Source organism: Brienomyrus brachyistius, chromosome 17 (genome assembly GCF_023856365.1).
Source record: "Brienomyrus brachyistius isolate T26 chromosome 17, BBRACH_0.4, whole genome shotgun sequence".
NCBI lineage: Eukaryota > Metazoa > Chordata > Actinopteri > Osteoglossiformes > Mormyridae > Brienomyrus > Brienomyrus brachyistius.
The window spans coordinates 2,344,862-2,364,785 of NC_064549.1; the positions used below are offsets into that span (position 1 = coordinate 2,344,862).

At 48.2% G+C, this 19,924-nt stretch overlaps 1 protein-coding gene across 3 annotated transcripts in view; it reads right to left on the reverse strand.

Moving 5' to 3' along the window:
* The window catches only part of myo7aa (myosin VIIAa), a 34,340-nt gene extending 14,762 nt beyond the window's left edge, over positions 1-19,578 (reverse strand). For 2 of the 3 annotated variants that reach the window (XM_048981198.1, XM_048981197.1), the window contains exons 1-17: positions 10,846-11,039; positions 10,063-10,176; positions 9,009-9,161; positions 7,417-7,601; positions 7,209-7,330; positions 6,720-6,862; positions 6,503-6,616; positions 5,868-6,021; positions 5,642-5,718; positions 4,789-4,908; positions 3,637-3,779; positions 3,138-3,348; positions 2,879-3,014; positions 2,600-2,706; positions 1,051-1,188; positions 419-577; positions 146-238 (exon numbers count right to left, since the gene is read on the reverse strand). In XM_048981198.1, the coding sequence (XP_048837155.1) occupies positions 146-238; positions 419-577; positions 1,051-1,188; positions 2,600-2,706; positions 2,879-3,014; positions 3,138-3,348; positions 3,637-3,779; positions 4,789-4,908; positions 5,642-5,718; positions 5,868-6,021; positions 6,503-6,616; positions 6,720-6,862; positions 7,209-7,330; positions 7,417-7,601; positions 9,009-9,161; positions 10,063-10,176; positions 10,846-10,950 (2,274 nt within the window). In that variant the 5' untranslated portion in view covers positions 10,951-11,039. Of the gene's footprint in view, positions 1-145; positions 239-418; positions 578-1,050; positions 1,189-2,599; positions 2,707-2,878; positions 3,015-3,137; positions 3,349-3,636; positions 3,780-4,788; positions 4,909-5,641; positions 5,719-5,867; positions 6,022-6,502; positions 6,617-6,719; positions 6,863-7,208; positions 7,331-7,416; positions 7,602-9,008; positions 9,162-10,062; positions 10,177-10,845; positions 11,040-16,657; positions 16,735-19,362 lie in introns of those variants that run through there. The other variant, XM_048981199.1, reaches the window with a different exon arrangement.
* Positions 19,579-19,924: the final 346 nt, after the last annotated feature.

The window sequence follows — 19,924 nt, forward strand, 5'->3', positions numbered from 1 at the left end:
CATGACTGTGGATTAAAACAATGCCCCCCCCCTTCACAGAACCCTATGGTTAAGTCTATTTAGCACTGACAATGGATGTGTCTTTTAAGTATTTTTACACATAAATCGATCATATCAGAAAATTCTAGGTGCCGACAGAATTCACCTTGAGGAAGATCTTGGTCTTCCCCATCTGCCAGTCGTCGTCCCTCCCCAGGACAGCTTCTGCGATGCGCTGACAGGTACCCCGCAGGTCCTCCTGAGAACACAGCCGTGATCACAGAGAGATGAATGCAAAACAAAACATGGGAAAACACCAGATGAAGCAAATGACAGCACAACGAGTAACCGAAACGAAACCATACACAGGACTAAAACACACGAACACGATGCATTTAAAGAAGAACACTAAATGAAAACATGTTATACACAAACACACCTGCTTGTAGGCGGGTTTGACCCCGGGCATGAGGACACGGTAACGGTCCACAAACTCCACGAAGGTGTAACGTATGGGGTAGCCAGCCCGGCGGATGCGGATGGTCTCCATCATGCCAGAGTAGCGCAGCTGGCGGACGCACAGCTCGCGGTCAAACAGCTGGGGGGGGGTGAGGATAGGGCAGGACGTTGAGTTACTCCCCAGCAGTCTACATGTACGATTCTTCACATGCGGTATACAAACGTCACATGATCTATATCGCCACACTCATAACGCACAATCCAGACTGTCAACTAAAGATCCAATACACAGATAGCAAGAAATCCACAGGAACACACAAACCAAAACATAAACAGATAGATGGCAACGAAAACAAACGGCAGTCCAGCAAATGGACGAAGCGAAAACTACTAATAAACTAAACCGTAAAAACAGGGAGGCCTGTAGTTCAGTGTGGAACTAAAGATCACAAAAGCAGCTGGTGACACCAAAAGTCATGGACTGTGGGACAAATGCGCAGATGCTACCATACTGCCCCATGGAGAGTAACATATACACACAATACCATGGTAACGGGCCAGACACCATTCCCACAGACCGTACTACCGCTCCTCCCATCCGCCATCACTTACCATAGGCTTCTTGAACTCATTGGGCTTGATGCAGCGGACGAAGAAGGGCTGGCACACGCTGAGGGTGCGCATCAACAGCTCCAGCGAGCGCTTGAACTGACTGCTGAGCGTGGGCGAGCGTTTCCGAGTCTCGGCACCCTGTGATTGGGGGGGGGGGGGGGACGTGGGGGGCGGGAACAGGAAACAGGGAAGTGGGGATTCAGAGCTGATCCTCCTTCACTTTTCCGTCCAGCCCCCTCATCATCCTCACGCAGGAAGGCGATAACCGCGACTTTCCCTTTGAGAGCGTTATCGCCCAGCGGGGTATCGTCAGAGTGGCCTGGTGACTCCAACATGTCGGCTTTGGAGGTCAACACCGCCACTGTCGGGCGGAACAAAGGCTTTTCTTGATAAGACAGGTAAGATAAAGCCCACAAAAGAAAAGCAAGGATCTGCTTAAAGAAGCACAGACCACTTTGCCTGAAGTGAGAAGCTCTCCCAAGATATAATCATGAAGGTAAAAGTTCTAGTTTGTGTAATTATACTGTATTACGATGTTTAAATCCGACACTCACTTCACAACTGACTACAACTAAGACCCGCAGTCACGCATCTAGCATGTAAGCAGGTCTAATTGTTCAAGAAGCTTATAACCAGCAACAATCCATATAACAAACAGGAGGCTTCCTCTCACATTCATGGTTGTGAACCTCTTGTTCTGGTCCAGATTCAGCCCGCATACCTGAATATTTTAGACGGTTAGCATTCCAGGAAATGACCTCATGCAATGAACTGATGAAAATAAGCTGGTCGGGCTTGTTGTGACACACTGGATCATTCTGAGTTCGGATACTGGTTCATGACCCAGCCCAGAGCAAGCAGCTAAGCAGGATGTGCTACCCTCAGTATCACTGGAAGAGGTCACTGGATAAGCGGCCGGATGGACGCAACAGCAGCGGTAGGGAGATGCGGCCAGGCTAGCAGCAGATGCATCATGGGAGTAGGGAGAGGCGGCCAGGCTAGCAGCAGATGCATCATGGGAGTAGGGAGAGGCGGCCAGGCTAGCAGCAGATGCATCATGGGAGTAGGGAGAGGCGGCCAGGCTAGCAGCAGATGCATCATGGGAGTCAGGAGAGCAACAATGTGGGCGTGAATCATTGTTACCTTTGAAGGAGGGGTGTCTGATGGAATCAGAACACCGCTGGCAACATAACCACACAGAAACTGAGGTGCAGAGGTGGAGATTCAGGCAGAGGGAGGAGAGAGGTATCATTAGCAAAGCAAGAGTAAAAACATACGAGGGAAGGGGGTTCGAATGAATACATCACCTCCATCAAGGTCTTCAGCATGACTAAAGGAATTAGCCTGGTTTATGACTTCAGTTTGGTTGTTTGGTTTCAACACCTGGTTGGTTACCTGGACCCTGGTTAGTCTGTCTGGGGGGCCTTTGGGTTATTTCAGGATATGGTGATGCAACGATCAAATCCATTTAGGAAACCCACACATAGCGAACCATTCCGGCACACCGTCACAGCAGACGCATCCTAATAAAAATCCCTTGCAACATTACCATAGCAACATCAGCCTGGAAAATCTGCTTGATAAACTTGTTCCTGGAGGAGTGGACCAGCTGGATGATGTCGCCATGCAAGGTATCTCTGTTCTTCTCCAGGAAGCCTGGAATTTGGAACGGCTGATTTACTTTCAGGCAGACGTCTTCATTAAGTAGAATAACGAGCTGTATGTCACCATTAAATTCTTTTTTTTTTTTTTTTTGGAATTTTCAAGACCAACCCTGAGATTGACTCAAAAAGACACTGAGTGATTACAGGTTCAAAACACTACTCACCTTTCGTCTCGTAAAAAACCACCCCAGCGAAGTGCTGGATCCCAAACTGGGTTTCATAAGTGTTCTTTGGGGGGATGTAATTGGTGTTCAGTTTGTGCTGGGAGTTGAGTTTATTCAGCATGGTGGTGTCAGTACCCTGGAAAACACAGAACCAGTAACGTTTGAAGTAAATGTTCTCTCATTACTATCAAAGTGCACTTTGTCTCCAGCGCTTCCTCAGCCCCCAGCATCACATGCGTCATCAGCCCCAGAACGTTACCTTGGGGAACTTGCTCTCCTCGTCGATGAGCGAGATGATGTTCATGGGCTTGATGGCGATCATGTCGAGGGCGTCCTGGTTGTCGGTGAACTCGATGTGCTGCCAGTTGATGTTCTCCAGGTTGTACTCCTCCTGTTCCAGCTTGAACACGTGCCGCACGAAGAACTGCTGCAGGTTCTCGTTGGCGAAGTTAATGCACAGCTGCTCAAAGCTGGAGAACCGATCAAATCAGCTGAGAAGGAGGAAGTGAACTAAAGACTCATCAAAACACAGGATTCAGGATTTTAGAGATTTCTGAGCTTTATCCAATTGCTGCTCTAGTTAGTAATTTTTAAAGTATAATGCTAAAAATTCGAGGTGTCTGCACCGTTTTGGCCACTGGTGTAAACATGTATGTAACAGACTCTTCCGAAGCTGGAATGTCGTGACCTTCTCACGTGATGTTAAACCATGCGTGAGGATCTGCAGGGATCACTGGCGGCAGCTACTCCAGACTCGCCTGTTGTTGGTGAAGTTCTCGAAGCCGAAGATGTCCAGCAGGCCGATGGAGCGTCGCACGGCCTTGGGCTCGGTGGATGGAGGCTTGTAGATGGCGGCGTTGATCTTGTCCACGATCCAAACGAACAACCTGCCGTAAATCCCCTAGGATTTACAGTAATGCGAACGTCAGACACACTCTGATACCTCTCAGTATGATTCCGAATACCACTGTCTTTCAACAAGCACTGGCACTCCAAACTGCCAGTTCAACTCATATGTTATTGTGCACTGCATGTATATTGTATGTATACTGTATATATTGCATATATATTGTCTGTGTTAGATGTATACTGTATATATTGCATATATATTGTCTGTGTTAGATGTATACTGTATATATTGCATATATATTCTCTGTGTTAGATGTATACTGTATATATTGCATATATATTGTCTGTATTAGATGTATACTGTATATATTGCATATATATTCTCTGTATTAGATGTATACTGTATATATTGCATATATATTCTCTGTATTAGATGTATACTGTATATATTGCATATATATTCTCTGTATTAGATGTATACTGTATATATTGCATATATATTCTCTGTATTAGATGTATACTGTATATATTGCATATATATTCTCTGTGTTAGATGTATACTGTATATATTGCATATATATTCTCTGTATTAGATGTATACTGTATATATTGCATATATATTCTCTGTATTAGATGTATACTGTATATATTGCATATATATTCTCTGTATTAGATGTATACTGTATATTTTGCATATATATTGTCTGTATTAGATGTATACTGTATATATTGCATATATATTCTCTGTGTTAGATGTATACTGTATATATTGCATATATATTGTCTGTATTAGATGTATACTGTATATATTGCATATATATTGTCTGTATTAGATATATACTGTATGTTTGTTATCCTTCCCTCTATTCTGTTATTTGCTATTGATGGTTCTTCACTGATACGTGCTGTTTAAATGTGTGGGAGGTTTGTGTGCAAAGATTTCACTGTAATTTTGCAAATGTCAATAATGCAAAACTGAACCCATTAACCAGGAGGAATTTCCCTTTTCCAGTTAATCTACTGCAGATGCGCGGCAGATCTGCCGGGCGCCGCACCCTCACCTTCACGAAAGCGTCTCGCACGTCCAGGGCCTGCTCCATGCTGAGCGGCGTGGAAACCGTCTCCCCGCGGGTGATGATGGTTCTGCTGGTCAGGCAGTTCATCAGATCCTTGGGGTCCACCTACAGTAGGCAGAATCGCAAACAGCAATGCATAGCCAGAGGATTACGGGGCATCGTACAGCAAGGGAGCAAAGCGGCACAGCGGTACAGCAGAAAGATTGATGATCCAGCTACAACAGGCGTAGAAATAAGGGCAGATTTACACAAGATATAAAACAGAAACACACAAAGAACTTACAGAAAATAAAAGCACAAAAACACACCAACCACCTGCAAGACATACGGTATAAACTACAGAGAGTAGGCAGGTCTCCAAGGGACCCAGTGCATTGAAGTACCTCAGTAGAAATCCAACAGAACTGAATCAGTCTTAGATAAAATGGGAGAAAATCTGACTCTCCTCAAAGATATTTTGACAGTATGTAGACCAGGCTACTAAATTAAAACATCTATTGACATTTCACCTGTTGTTTTTTTAATGTTGTCATTGTCTTGCTTGAAGTAGTTGGACAATAACATAGGGAATGTGCATTCCTCATTCTGGCACAAGGGGGCACTGTTGTACGTTACATTTCATAGGAGTTTATCTAGCCTCGTTCTTCAGTTACAAACGTATACGGTCAGGTATCTGCCTCCCATTAAGAGAACTCCAATTTCTCACCCCTGTGTTTCCTCAGAAACTCCAGGATTGCAAAATATCCACCGGTGTGATGGTGCTGGCTGGTAAACTAAGGCTACATCCACAAGAGGAGGGTCAGGCTTCTTAGACGATGTGGTGCAAAGGAAGCCTCACCTCCAGCAGCGTAGCTGCGGTAATGAGGTCAGGGCATCTCACCACTTCACAGGCATCAAGGTTGTCATAAGTCCTGGCTGGAGGAGAGGAGCAGAGAAACCGAGCCGGTCGATTTAGGGGCCAATTCAACCCAATTTGATCAGGTTTTATCTTCTGGTTCGCTGCTATGCTAGGTTCCTCCAGCACTGTACTTGCACCACTCTGCGGCGCCGCCCTGCTGGCTGACCTTCGTAACGCAGGTTGCCCAGGTGGAGGATAGCTGCCAGCAGCTTGGAGATCTCCCAGTTCTCCGTATCGGTGAACATCAGGACCTTCATCGCCGAGCGGATGTTGGAGTACTCCTTCATGTCGTCCCGGCCGTCACACACTGTGCAGTTGCCCTGGTGATAGCGAGCAGACAAAGACACTGTAACCAGAGATGTTTGGTAAAACCTAGAAACATTAATCAAAATGACTATGAGACTGCTATGAGTTAGTGGAGTACAAAGGATAGTTCACATACATGATTTAATCCAACCACGATACGAAACCACTTATTCTATTTTGGCTTGCAGGGGGGGGGGGGGGGGGGGTCCAGAGCTTATACCAGAAGTTACGAGGGACAAGGGAACAACCCAGGATGGGGCACCAACCCATTGCAGAGTACACTCACACACACCTACGCCCCACACACATGATTTACAATGGAAAATTAGGTAAATTCCAGAATTTTGAAGAACATTAAAGTGGTGGATGCACCAACAAGCATGGTGATGGGGAATCTGCTCTCCCTTCAATAAGCCCTGAGAATGCATCCCTGTCACCAGTGAAACAAACTGGGCGAGATTAGCGGTCCTGTGGGCTGAAGGCAGGCCGACTAACAATGGTGAGGTACGTGTAGTCCGTGGCCTTTCCCAGACCCAGCTTCTTCTTCTGTTCGGGAGTCATGCCCTTCAGCATGCAATAGAAGATATGATAGTTCCTCTCGTCTTGGGCCTGGAAAGGAACAAGGGTCACGGTGATGGTGAGTGAGCTTTACCTTGGAAAGCCAGAGATTTTGACACCTTTTCCACCCCCGCCTCCTCCCACCATATCATACCTGTCTGCAAACTCTGGATTTTTCCAGAAGGTACTGCTCGATCTTGGCTCCCTCGATGGCGCCTCTCTTGTTGAAGTGAATGTCGATGTACTTGCCAAAACGGCTGGAGTTGTCGTTGCGAATCGTCTTGGCATTGCCAAAGGCTGAGGGGTAAGAAGACGGCAGCGTCACCAGGCCATCAAGACAAAGCCGAAACAAACGATCAAAACAGAGCCAAAGCAAACGATCAAAACAGAGCTAAAGCAAACCATCAAAACAACTAAAGCAAACCATCAATACAGAGCTAAAACAAACTATCAAAATGTAACCAAAACATGATGTAGCCCCCAATTATGCCTCATCACAAATACTCAGATGACTGATTAAAACCATTTTTAGGCAGTCAGCCCAGCAGATGTACAAAGAGAGTAATTAAGTTGTTGCTACACCGGTAACCCTCAGGGGCACAGTATGGAATGTGTTGGTGACCCCTTGTCAGACAAATCTCACCTTCCAGGATGGGGTTAGCCTCCAGAACCTGCTGCTCGATCCAGGAGTGCTGCCCACTAATAGCGGCCAGGAACTGAAGGATCAGCTTGGTGCTCTCAGTCTTTCCCGCCCCAGACTCGCCGCTGGTGTAATGCACATAAATAAATGGATCAGAGAAGCCCAGGTAAGGCCGTTCTGGTACCGGGGCGGGGGTGGGGGAGAGTGGCACCTGATGATGCAGCATTGGTCCTTGTTGTTGCGCTGCATGTTGAAGTAGCAGTTATCCGCGATGGCGAAGATGTGTGGTGGCATCTCACCGATCTTCTTGTTGGTGTAGAGGCGGATCTGGTCGGCTGAGTAGATGGGCAGCAGCTGGTAAGGGTTCACTGCCACCAGGATGGAGCCTGTGTACGTCTGCGGTTGGAAGGTCAAAGGTCAGATGGCAGCCTGTGATTTATTACTATTCCTCTGTCAGATTTATCGATTAGTCCCTTGACAAATGGAAGCTCTCTTAGGTCTAGATTGTAAGCAACCCCCACAAATCAGAGACGAGTCTTAATGAGGTATCTACAGAGGTTTCTTTGTCTTCACCACTCCGGCTATCTGGAGAACACTGGCGTTCCAGCTCCTGTAAGTCTGACCAGAGCTGAGTGTTACCCTGAAAACACGTCTGCATCTACGGCCCGTAACAGCCAGTGTCTGGACCTGCATCCAGTGGGACACGATGCTGTGAAAACTACATTCAACCTGGTAAGTGGTCAAAAGCACACGATAACATCCTCAAAAGTCACAAACACAAACTCTGATCATAAGCGAAGACATTTACGTTTTACCATCCTATTTACAAAATTACGCGAATGAATCAACAAATATTTATTTCCCCCTTTAATACAGCAGCATATTCTCTAAAGTAATTAAGGACTTTCATCATGCAGAGGCTTTGCCTGATTGGACGCAGCTTTGTGTGGGTGTGGCCAACCCCTCACTCTTAATTAAAGCCAAGCCCAGGTGTGGCACGGAGGCTGGTCTGCCACCATCTTTATCAGGCTTCAGCAGAAAACATAACAAAAGCCATGCAGTGCGTTTGGCAGACAAGAGGATGAGCTTTCAGAAAATGTTTACTGTGCACTTTTCTGCACTTGATGGTTGACAGCGAGTGGGGGGTGAATTTAACGCAAGCAGGACATACAGTCCTGGCTATGACAAGCTGTGTGAGTAACGAGACTGTTTTGCAAACCAGTCAGAGCTTCCATGCTATGCGGTGGGGGTAGTGGCGGCCATGGTAGCAGTGGGAGGAGATGGGGGGAGGGGGGGTAATGAGTAAGCGGTAATGACAGAAAACCAGGGTGATAATGGGGTCATATTGCTGACTGTTACCGAAGGTGATAATGCTACAGACATGTTGAACCGTAGAACCAAAAATGAAATGCATGGTTACTGCCACCTACTGGCCAGTGCTGGTTTCGGATGTTTCTGTACTCACCCTTCCACCACAGTTAGTCTTTTACACAGAGGAGAAAGAGAAACAGAAGGGGGGTTGATTTAGGACAGACAGGAAGTGAGATCTGAGGGGCTTTGAGGCCTGGGACCTGGCCATTTTAACTCATGGGGCAGCACCTATGAGGTGTACGCAAATGAGACCACGACTGAACTCCACTACCCAGAATCCCCCTGCAAAGGCTGCTTAGGAACAGACTGGATGAAAAGTGAAAGTGTAAAGCCCAGGTAAGTCTCTGGTCCAGCTACTCCCATGTGGGGCCATTAGAGGTTCTTTGTTTCGTGCCATGTGGAGACCAGAGCCAGGCCGTGTAGCAGACTCACATAGATGAGGTGCTCCCGGTATCGGATCAGGAGGTTTCTTAGGATGCCGGCCTCGTTTAAGTCGCCCAGTCGGATCATGTCCTCCACGCCATGGATGGAGGTGGGGTGCATGGGCTTGATGTTGGTAGCATTCTGTGGGGAGATCCAGTGCTCCTGGGGAAGCCAGAGTAAGGAAGGGTTACTCCGAAAAGCCTGAAAGCTGGCAGAGTGTGTGGCTCTGTGGGGTAAGATGCTGTGTTAGTTATCAGAAGGTCATTGGTTCAAATCCCAGGGCTAGTAGAGTGATGTCCCTGTTGGGCAAGGCTGCTCCAGAGACTGGCTGCCTCTGCTTTCTCAGAAAACATGCAGTTGACCCATCTGCAGTGCAACTTTCCCCATCACAGCTCTGATATATCGTGGGATTGGCATAAGATATGAAATTACTCTCTTTTTTGGAGTTTTGCAAAAGCCACATATGACACGTGTAGGTCAGCAGCACACAAAGGAGGATGCCAGGCCTGTTTACGGCAGCCTCTCATGTTATAATCTCGCAGTGATCTTTGTATTTCACGGTTCTCGTATCTTTCTGTGCCACTTGCTTTTTTCACCAGTGGGACCAAAAAAGTGAGGATTTTCCAGATCGCGGGGGACGATGTGGAAGGTCGACTGTACATCGCTTTGGATAAGAGTGTCAGATAAATTTTAAAGGGCAGTGTTCAGGTGTGTGGGATGTGTCCAAAAAGGCGTGATTCTGTGGTACTGAGGCAGAATGCAGGCAGACACATTTAACAGCTGTGCAAAGAGGCGATTTACTTTTTCATGAGACAACAAACAAGCAGTTTAACACTGGAGTAATATGAAAAGCGATTAAAGGGAAAAGTTAGCAGGACTGTTATATGTAACGTTAAAGCTACTTAAAGATTAATGGCAAGCAGGTCGATGTGATGATCCTATCAGCTTACAGTCATTACTGTAATCATTAGTGGTAGGCTGTGTTGATTAATTGTATGTGACATGGACACACGGATGACACTGGAACCTGGACCGCGTTCACATCCTGCCATGCCGTACTCACGTTTCCCTCATCGTCCAGCACCTGGATCTGTCCGGAGTCACACAGCTTGACCACGGCGCCAATGGGGACCCCAAACTCTCTTCCGGTTTTAAGGTCCAGCCACACGTAGTCCCCCTGAGAGAGAACTCAGAATCTCTTCATTCACATCTATTTGTTAATTCCTCAATTACCCGTAGTTTTCAAATCTCTCGCATACACTATTTATAATAAAAAAAGAGTTGGTGTCTAAAGGTGGATCTTGAATATTCACCAACAGGATGTATATCTCAATATGCCAGTGTCCAAGTTTGTATTTTTGTTGAATCCTTAAATAGCACATCATTGATAAACATGAAAGACATGCGGTATAAAGGTGTGTGTTCTTAAATAAATGAGCGTCCAAGTTTAACTGAGCCAGACCCAGTGCAAGAACTGAAAAACTGGAATACAGAGAAAAACTGACATCAAAATGTGTGGGAAACAAGAGGTCACTGGCTTTCATGAACAACCCCGCGTCCGAAGGTAGCTGAAATTATGACGTTTTTAAATAACCACATTGCACGTGCAGGTCTGCTATGCCACCAGTAATAGTGAGACGTCATGCTGAAACCTTACACACCACGGGCAGGCACCTGACACAATAGGGCTGAGAAGCGCTTTTGACACCGAACACGGTAAACGTGTCAGGTGCAGAACAAAACCAGATCACGGGACTTTGAACATGCCCGTGTACGGCGGGGACGCGCGCGCGTGCACACGAACACGCACATATACAGGCGCGGACACGCGAGCTGTCTGTCCTACCGGCAGCAGGGTGCTGTGTTTGAACACCGTGTTGACATTGCGCAGCAGCGCCCACTTGGCCTGATCCTTCTCGTACAGCTCCACGTAGTCTCTCCGTTTATACATGGTCCGATCCCGGGCCCCCGGGACGCCCTCGCAGCCTCACCCGGGAAGGACGCTCCGAGACGTCCCACCAGTGACTCCAGCTCCCAACTCTCCAACCAGTCCAAAAAAAGAAAAACCAAAATCTGCTCGATGAAGCGTTTGTCCTCTAAGTTAATATGAAACACGACGAAAGGTCCTCGGCTGTTAGTAAAAACAGAATCTGAACTTGGGTCCAGACCTCATTCCTTGCGGAGTGCCGTCACGTCACCGAAGCCCCCAGAAGGTCCGTCCGCCAGTCAGCCGTAGCTGAAATACCTGCTGCGGAGGAAGGCGGACCGCGACCGCCGTTCCCGGGAAATGTACGGCTTTTTAATTAACCAAATACCCCTCCTGGCAAATCAGGCCAGCGCCACGGAGAACCCAACACCACCCCTCGCAGCTGCTGTTCCCGGGCAGCGTGCGGGGGCCACCACCATGTTATCCTAGCAACCGGCAACTCAATTATTAATCTGCAGCTCTAGTTTTTTTTTCTTTTTCTTCTGTTTTTTAACAAGGATCTGCCGATAAAACACCCCCCCCTCTCCCCCATAACAGATGCTTCCCGTCTCAGATGAGCGCGTGGAGGTCTCCACGCCACACACGAAAGGAAAGGAATACATTTAAAGAGAAAGGCAAAGGGATTTGCCAAAATGCGTATAAAGTAAAATAATAAAATGCAATTAAATTATCAGGAATATCAACTCATCAGCAAAAACTTAGTGATAAACAATTAAATAATGACAAATCTCTGAGTAATGCACGTTTGTATTTTTCCCCAGCAGCACAACATCCTCTATTGATGCTGAAAGCCATGCGCGATTTTAAGTTATGCTTTTGGTAAAACCGCTTACAGATGTAAAGCACGTCTTCGATGCATGTCGATATAGGCGTGAGCAGAGGCACAGTGTCGGGACAGGCAAGGATGGCAATGGCCCGGGGCCCCGAGCTGGGAGGGGGCCCCTGACGGCGGCAGGTTACATAGCACATCGCAACGACAAATCTCTGTTATTTGTGTATTCTGATTTTCGCAAAAGTAATAATAAAAGTCTTGTGTTTATAAATTGTCTTTGTTGATATTAGTAATTTACACTTCATGGTAAAGAATTTACATTTTGGTCATCAGTGATCATTGTTGACACACCACAACAAAATGCGTCCTCTGCATTTAACCCATATGCCACATAGCAGGGGCAGCTAATTCAGTGCCCTGGGGGGCAATGCATGGGGGCGGTACCTTGGGGGCAGTGTATGGGGGCGCAACCTTGGGGGCGTTACCTTGGGGGCGGTACCTTGGGGGCAGTGTATGGGGGCGCTACCCCGGGGGCGTTACCTTGGGGGCAATGCATGGGGGCGGTACCTTGGGGGCAGTGCTTGGGGGGCGGTACCTTGGGGGCGTTACCTTGGGGGCAATGCATGGGGGCGGTACCTTGGGGGCAGTGCTTGGGGGGCGGTACCTTGGGGGCAGTGCATGGGGGCGGTACCTTGGGGGCAATGCATGGGGGTGGTACCTTGGGGTCAGTGCTTGGGGGGGGCGGTACCTTGGGGGCGGTGCATGGGGGGGGTGGTACCTTGGGGGTGGTACCTTGGGGACGGTACCTTGGGGGCAGTGCATGCGTGCCGTTACCTTGCTCAATCTTTCAATAAGAAGTGCGCTTCCCTAACCATTAGGCCCCCACTGCCCATAGTAGCGTAAGGTAATAAGGTAATAAGTTTTACCACGCTGGGGGAGGGGGTGTTGGAGGCCCCAGGGAGTTTTTTGCTTAGACCTCCCAGAGTCCATAGAATCACCTCTGGGCGTCAGAAGGCGTTTAAGCTCTGGGGGCTGAATGTCATAATGACCAACAGACTGAAGTTCTTTTCTATCATTGGAAGCTATTAGCAGCTAACAACATGGGCTGGCTACCACTATTCTTGCAGAAATACTGATCGACAGCCTGAAATATTGATCAACACATTGGAGACATAATGGAGTCACACCTGAGCCATTGGGGGATAATTAACCTAACATTGTGCACTTCTTTGACGAAAACTATAGGCATGGGAGAGCTGCCCTAAAATATTCTGACCCTGCATTACCACCAACAGCCAGGGGGGGCACCCTCAGCACCGTTACTACACGTAAATAAACTAGGGTACAAATTCAACGTGAAACACAGTAGCTCTGATGTAGGCTGTCTGTTTTTGGACTGGCGATGTCATTAGCCATTTGGTTACATCACTGTCACGGCCCAGTGTGAATCACGCTAAAATACATTCCATTATATTTCATGATGATTCTGCTGTCCACCATAAATTCTGTGTCCCTAAATTGTCAGGATTTGACGATGAAAGTGAGCGTATTCATTTACAGGCATGAAGAGGTGTGTCGCTCAGTCAGCTAAAGATCTTTAACCATGCCAGTATGACTGTGGTTCAAATCCCTTGATCGGCAAAATAATAATATTACAGTTAGGCCCTTAGCACCGGCAGGCCCAGGGACCCTGGATAATCCTGCTCTCTGACCCCCCCAAGCCTTCTTTGCTCCTCTGCCGGTTTGGACAAACTCATCTTCTCGATAATAGGATGCCAAGCAAAAGCAGATTCTAATATGAAGCTGGTAGACAGGTCCTGACTGGTGGTCTGACCTTTGGCCATGAATATTTCAGCTGACTGACCAGGCCTGGGCTCCTGAGGACGACGTAGCGGGATGGCGGGCGGGAGGGGGAACTCGATCCAGAGTGGGTCCAAGCTATCAGCTACTAACAGACAGCTAAGAGTCTGATAATGAGGCCTTGAATTATTCAGGAAAAGCCGGCTTTGCTTACATACCACAGAAGGCGATCCACGCGAACGACCAAAACTCTCCAGCGAAGAAGTCCTAGGCTTTGTGTAAAAACCAGGATGGGGGGGCACCCGAATCTCAGGACATATGGAACGGGGAGGGGGGTGTTAAGAACCAGATCATAAATCCAAGGGTGGGTGATCCCAGCAATCCAGCATAACATGACTTACGGTTTTAACATTTATCTATCTGGCATTTGCTGCAGTCACCAAAATCCCAGATTATTAACAAAGTCCCTACAACATGCTTTAGCAACAAATATAGTTTAGCAATTATTTTACTAATGAAAATTTTTATCTGTGGATGTGTTTGTGAAATGAAGAGTGCCGCTCAGACACAGCCTGTTCTGTACTGCTCACACAGGTAACAGACTGCCCCCTACTGGCAACCTTATTTCCTGTTTCGATTTCTTTCTTTGTTGCAACAACCCAGCAACCACAGCAGTGTAAAACACCTAAATAAAGCCAGCAGATCTCAACCCAGGTTGCACCATCCCTAAAGCACAAGCCCCAAGCATAGGGGATGATCGTCCTTAAATCTGCTTACCTGAAATTGGAACAATGAACCTTTGCTATTTTTAGAGCAGGCTTTGGTCAACTTTGCTCAGGCGTGTTTGAGTTTCACATTCCAACCCATCTTACACGGTCCGTTTGCACAATGATGTTTGTGGAAGTTTGTAGTGCTTGCTCACTGCATTTATCACCTGGGAGGCTGTTTGATTAAACGGGGTTTGATTAAACGGGGTTTGATTAAAACATTAGATATTAACAGGCCTGCAGCAGTGTTGCTGTGTGTCTGTGTGCCGGTGCCCAGTGCCAGTATTGTGGGCAAAATGATCATATAGCACATAGAAAGGTTTTACATACAGGCTGCGGATTTAAGATGGACGCTGGAACAAAGAGCAAACATGAGCAAGATCTACAACAGACATAACCAATCGCTCCCTCAAAATGTTCTAGCGGAGAGCGATCAAGCCTCACCCTCCTCCACCCAGCTACATGTTGTACGAAAGACAGATGCTTGTCACATGTGACATTTCTCTGTTAACAGGAGAGTTATTTTACGTTATTTTATGTTCCGTTCTGATCGAATTTAACGGCACAAAAGGTCGCAACCCCACGACAATTAGCATTTAGATGGGTATGAGTCAAAGGTCAGTGAGAGACAGAGAAACACGCTGGTGCTGGTCTCATTTGGCACTTATACTGTAATGCAAGCAGCCGCTCGTTTTACTGGCAAGCAATTTACGCCGCCTTGAAGCCAGGGGACAGTCAGGTCCATTGGAGGGAGATTTACGCTGTGCACTAATCATCAACCTACCAGCCTTCGCTGCATTGAACCGTGGTTTTTAAAAGACAGGACACAGATACAGGAGTAGAGCCCATCACTTTGGCCTATTCAGGTGACAGACATCACTGATATACCTGCCTACAGTAAAGACCCCCTGCACAGAAAATCGCACCCCTCCCACACGCATACATATGCTTTTGGTCAACAGCAGGGAACGTGGCATTCTAGAATTTTCTTTCAGTGAAAAATGTCACGTAGAATTTAATCTCTGTTAATATAAATGGCAAATTACTTGATGAGGTTTGAAGCTGCCAAATTGCTGAAATTTGTGGTGTTTTTAAGAAGCATGGAAACGCATCTCTCTATTTGGGCTCAGATCTGCGTCGGAGTGAGGGGGGCTGGCAGTTACCTGGGTCTGAGTGGCGTATCGCAGGTCCAGCCGGGGTAGGGGGAGGTATCTACAGTGACACGCACCCCATGTCTCTGTGTCTACGTGAGTTCTGAGTGTTTGCTGAAGGTGTGAGGCTTGCTGTGTACGTGTGTGTAGGGAGGGGGCACGGAGGGAGGATGGGGGCGGGGGCTGATGCCCCATTTCTGACCACAGCGGTCAGACTCCCATGGTGCAGCAGTTCTGTGTCTATCTTTGTGCTGAATGGAGCCCATTGTCAGGAGCAATTAGTCGCTGAGAAAGGGTGATGGGTTGGGGAGACACCGCCCCCCACGGGGCTGGAGGGGACCCGCCGTGAGCCCCCACGGGGCCGAAAACAGACCGCTTCTGAAAAATAACCTCAGGCCAGAGAAGGCCAAAGACCATAATGAGAATACGGGGTGTCTACAGAGAATGAGGCATCCAGGAAAAACGAGACAGAATAGAGTTTAACAGTCATCTAAATCTGAATGAATGGACAAAACAGAAAGAAGTGAACCAATGCAGTTCCGGATAAAGATCTAGAGGGCGCCATTGGGAGAAGAGCACAGACTACATATGCTGCACGTGCTAGAACCCGAACACGCCCCCTTCAGGATGTTATCCAGACATCCAAACTGAGGGTTCATCACTGGCCAGTGTGATAGTGGAAGGAATTCAGGCTCAAATATTCATGTCAAATCAATTTGTTCATTTACATGGCAGTCCACACACACACACGCACACGCACACACACACACACACACACACACACACACACGCACAAACACACACACACACACACACATTTATATTTGCATATTTGTGGGAACTGTCCATCCATTTCTATGGGCATAACCCTAATCCCAAAACTGACGACCTTAATCAACCTTAATTCCTACCCAGCCCTAACCATGGCATTTTTAGTTTTTTGATTGCATTTATGAATTTTTATAAAATTGTGTGGACCAAAACAACGTCTCCATAAGGTAATTAGTTACAGGCTTTTAATCATGTTGTGGGGAAATCTGGTGCCCACAATATAATAATTGCAAAAATGCACACACACACACACAGTTTTTTATACATGGCACAAGGAATCAATAACATCAAACTACCAAAAGCAATGCAAAGAAAAACACACATAAGAATTGCCAATGCAGAGTGTTTACCTGCTGAAGAATGACCATCTTTCCGGATTATTCCTGGACATCAGAAGTCACTGTGTAGGATCCTGGGATGGTGAGGACTGATGGCAGAGAAGCAGAGGTCAGGAATGTGTGAGTATAGGGGGGGCATTGAGGGATAGCAGGAAAATGGAGGGGGAGGTCTGTAAACTCTAACCCCCCTACCCCTCTGTCCCGTAGGTCATGTGACCTGCATGCTCAGAAGCAAAAGAAGCCCCCGTGTCCTGTCCGTAAGGAGCCCCCCCTCCCCACAGGACAGTGCTGTCATAGTTCTCAGTCCATACCGGCAGTGGGGGTCAGCATGGTTGTCCCACACTCCGCTCCGCGGGCAACGGCATGCCGTGTGACCGCAATAACGCCGGTTAATGATCTGTCACCCGCAGCTGATGTCACACGACATCCCAAACCTTGACAGGGACGAGTGGACTTTAACCAGCCCAGGGAATTAAACACGCCATTTCAAAGAGGAGAGTTGGCTTACTGTCACATGACCAGCGCATCGCCTGTCCAATCACATGACCAGCGCATCGGTCGGCCAATCACATATATCAGGTTGTCTCGGTAATCCAGGTCGGCTGGCAAAGTCTAATTAAAATGGGGAGTCATTTTTGTAATTTGCAATAAATTGGTCACTGGCAGCCCCCCTCCCAGCCCCACCCTCCTCTGGGAATGTCTGTACCCGTCTGCCACTTTTGACCTTTTACTGCAAGGTGACGGTATTTTGAAAATAGACAAGCATCATGCTGCATTTCCCCTGTCTGCCTGTAGCTGGCGCTGTCCATGTTCAACACAGATGTCAAGACCCCCCTAGATGTAGAGGTTCAGCAGAGGCTCTGGCTGTTCAGGTCACGGTGCCGCGAGCAGGCAATCGGTACCACCGGGTCACAGCATGCACTCGCATAAATATTTCACCAGCTAATTACCGGCGTGTGGGCCGGGGGGGGTCACGCCTGCAGTCTGCTCATCTCCTGTGAGCTGCCCTCCTGCACCCAGGGCCACCCAGCTAAACGTCCAAGACAGACGTGAGGTTTTCACCCTAATACCCGCTCGCACTGGGATGGCTCTGATTATTAATTATTGATTGTTGTTAAGTCGATTGGCTGATGCTTTTCTTAAGCAGAAGTTTACAGCCTCACAGCAGGTACCACAGGGTTTCATCATAATGACAGCAGTCCAGCTGCCCCCATAACGAGTCGCACCTCCTAACGCCTCTCTGTGTCCCTTACTGAATATGGGTGGGGTTGGGGGGGGGGGGATCGCTTCACTGTGGTCCTCAGCTTCCGCTGGACATTGTTGCTGGAAATCTGGTGACAAAGCGGCCTGCTGTAATTCCCCCCCCCCCCAACCCCCTCTGCAGGACCTTGCTTCCGTTACAGGAGGTCGTGACTCGCAGCAAACCCCAAAGATTATCTACATCCAGCTTGTCAATGTCCTAACTGTTCACCTCGGTGACCGTGAGATGGAAAGTTAACCAACATCCATCTGCTTGCGGAAGATCACCAGGTTCATGGCCAGCACCCGTCAGGTTTATGGCTGACTGTCGACCAAAACTCACCGTACGGCACCTGAACACTGAGATAAGAACGCAGGGCATTCAGGCTTCCAGGAGAGAGATTAAAAACTGGGCATGATCCCTTACCAAGAAGCATCGAGGAGCCAACCAGATCATCTCAGCGCTCTCCATGACCGTCAGGCTGACGTCTGCAGCACAGTCAGCGTTAACCTGCAGACACTAAACACCTTAAATCCCGCGACATACCAGACATCTATTCCGGCAAAATAAAACATGGCTCTACCTTCTAGAAGGATCCCTCTGTACATCCTTCCTCCTGCATCCACACACGAAACACTGCAGGAGATGCAACGTAAAGCCATGCGATTGCAGGGACGCAGATGTGTTAAGGGGCATAGCCCTGAACATCATCTTTGTGTCAGCCGTTGCCATAGGAATAACAGCCACAGAAAACAAACACATGCCCCCCACAATCAGGAACGGGGGGGTGGGCGATGCTGCTGGAACGACGCTCGCCCTCAAAGAGCTCGGTGTGCTACGGTCAGCAAATCCAAAAACTCCAAAAAATATGGCACCGAAGTAAGAAACCTTCAAACCATCCATCACCAGTTATCATCACGACCGGCCTACAACGCACTGCATGCTGCAAGTGGTCTGTAAACCAACAGCAGTCAGATCCTCGAGGGAACCTTCCAGGCAGGGACCGCAGACCGCCTGTCAGTTGTCTGTCGGGAGTCTGGCTCAGATGCTGCCTCTATATTAGATTGGTCTGATGACCTCCTCTGGATGCTGAAACTACTCAGCACCTAGTAACACATACACTGCCAAACATTTCCTTTGCCATCATGCGAGCTGCAGGTGCTGAAAATCCACAACTGGTTAGACAGAGCGAGAGAGTAGTAGTAAGAGAACTAGTATGTGCTAGTATGAGGGAACTGTAGTTCCTGGGGTATCGAAGTACCAGTTTCCACACCAGGAACTACCACAGAATTCATTGTAATCTGAGATGTAGCGCTTTAACCTAAGCAAAGGTCTTTATCTGCAATTTAAAAGGTCAAATCAGAGGAATGTCCGCAGGAAGAGGCTGTGGGGGAGCAGCAGGAGGCAGGCCGCCGGGGCAGCAGGAGGCAGGCCGCCGGGGCAGCAGGAGGCAGGCCGGCAGTGAGCGTACACTTACCCTCATCGGAGCGAGGGACCGTCTCCTTCGCCAGGACCCCCCTCGGCTACATCCACAGCGTGTGGTGACAGCTCTGAGCCGGGGACTAGGTGCAGGCGCACTCTCACACTCCCTCTCTCTCTCTGTCACTCCGCAGGGGGTGCCGTGGAGGTATTAGAGTGACAGTGTGTCGCTCTCATTGACTGCCACTGATCCCTCTTAGTGAGGGAGGAGTCACAGCGCGGGACATGACACGCTGGGGGTGGGGGGTGTGACCATCTCATCAGTCACTCAGCATGGCGTGAAATGCCAGAATGTTCATCTAGTGTCTGGCCCCACCCCACTCAATCACCCCCGGCCTCTTACCCCCATGGCCCCATGGACACACCTCCCAGCCCATGACAGTGACATGCTCCCCCTACAGGTAGCACACTGTCAGTGCACCAGTGATGTGGTCACCGCTCCACCTACATACCTGCCTTTGCAGACCCAGGACTTTCCAGAAGGATCAATGGATTGTGAGACATACATTTATTAGCATAAAAGGGGGAAGGGGGGGGCGACCCCATTCCATTCATTCCTG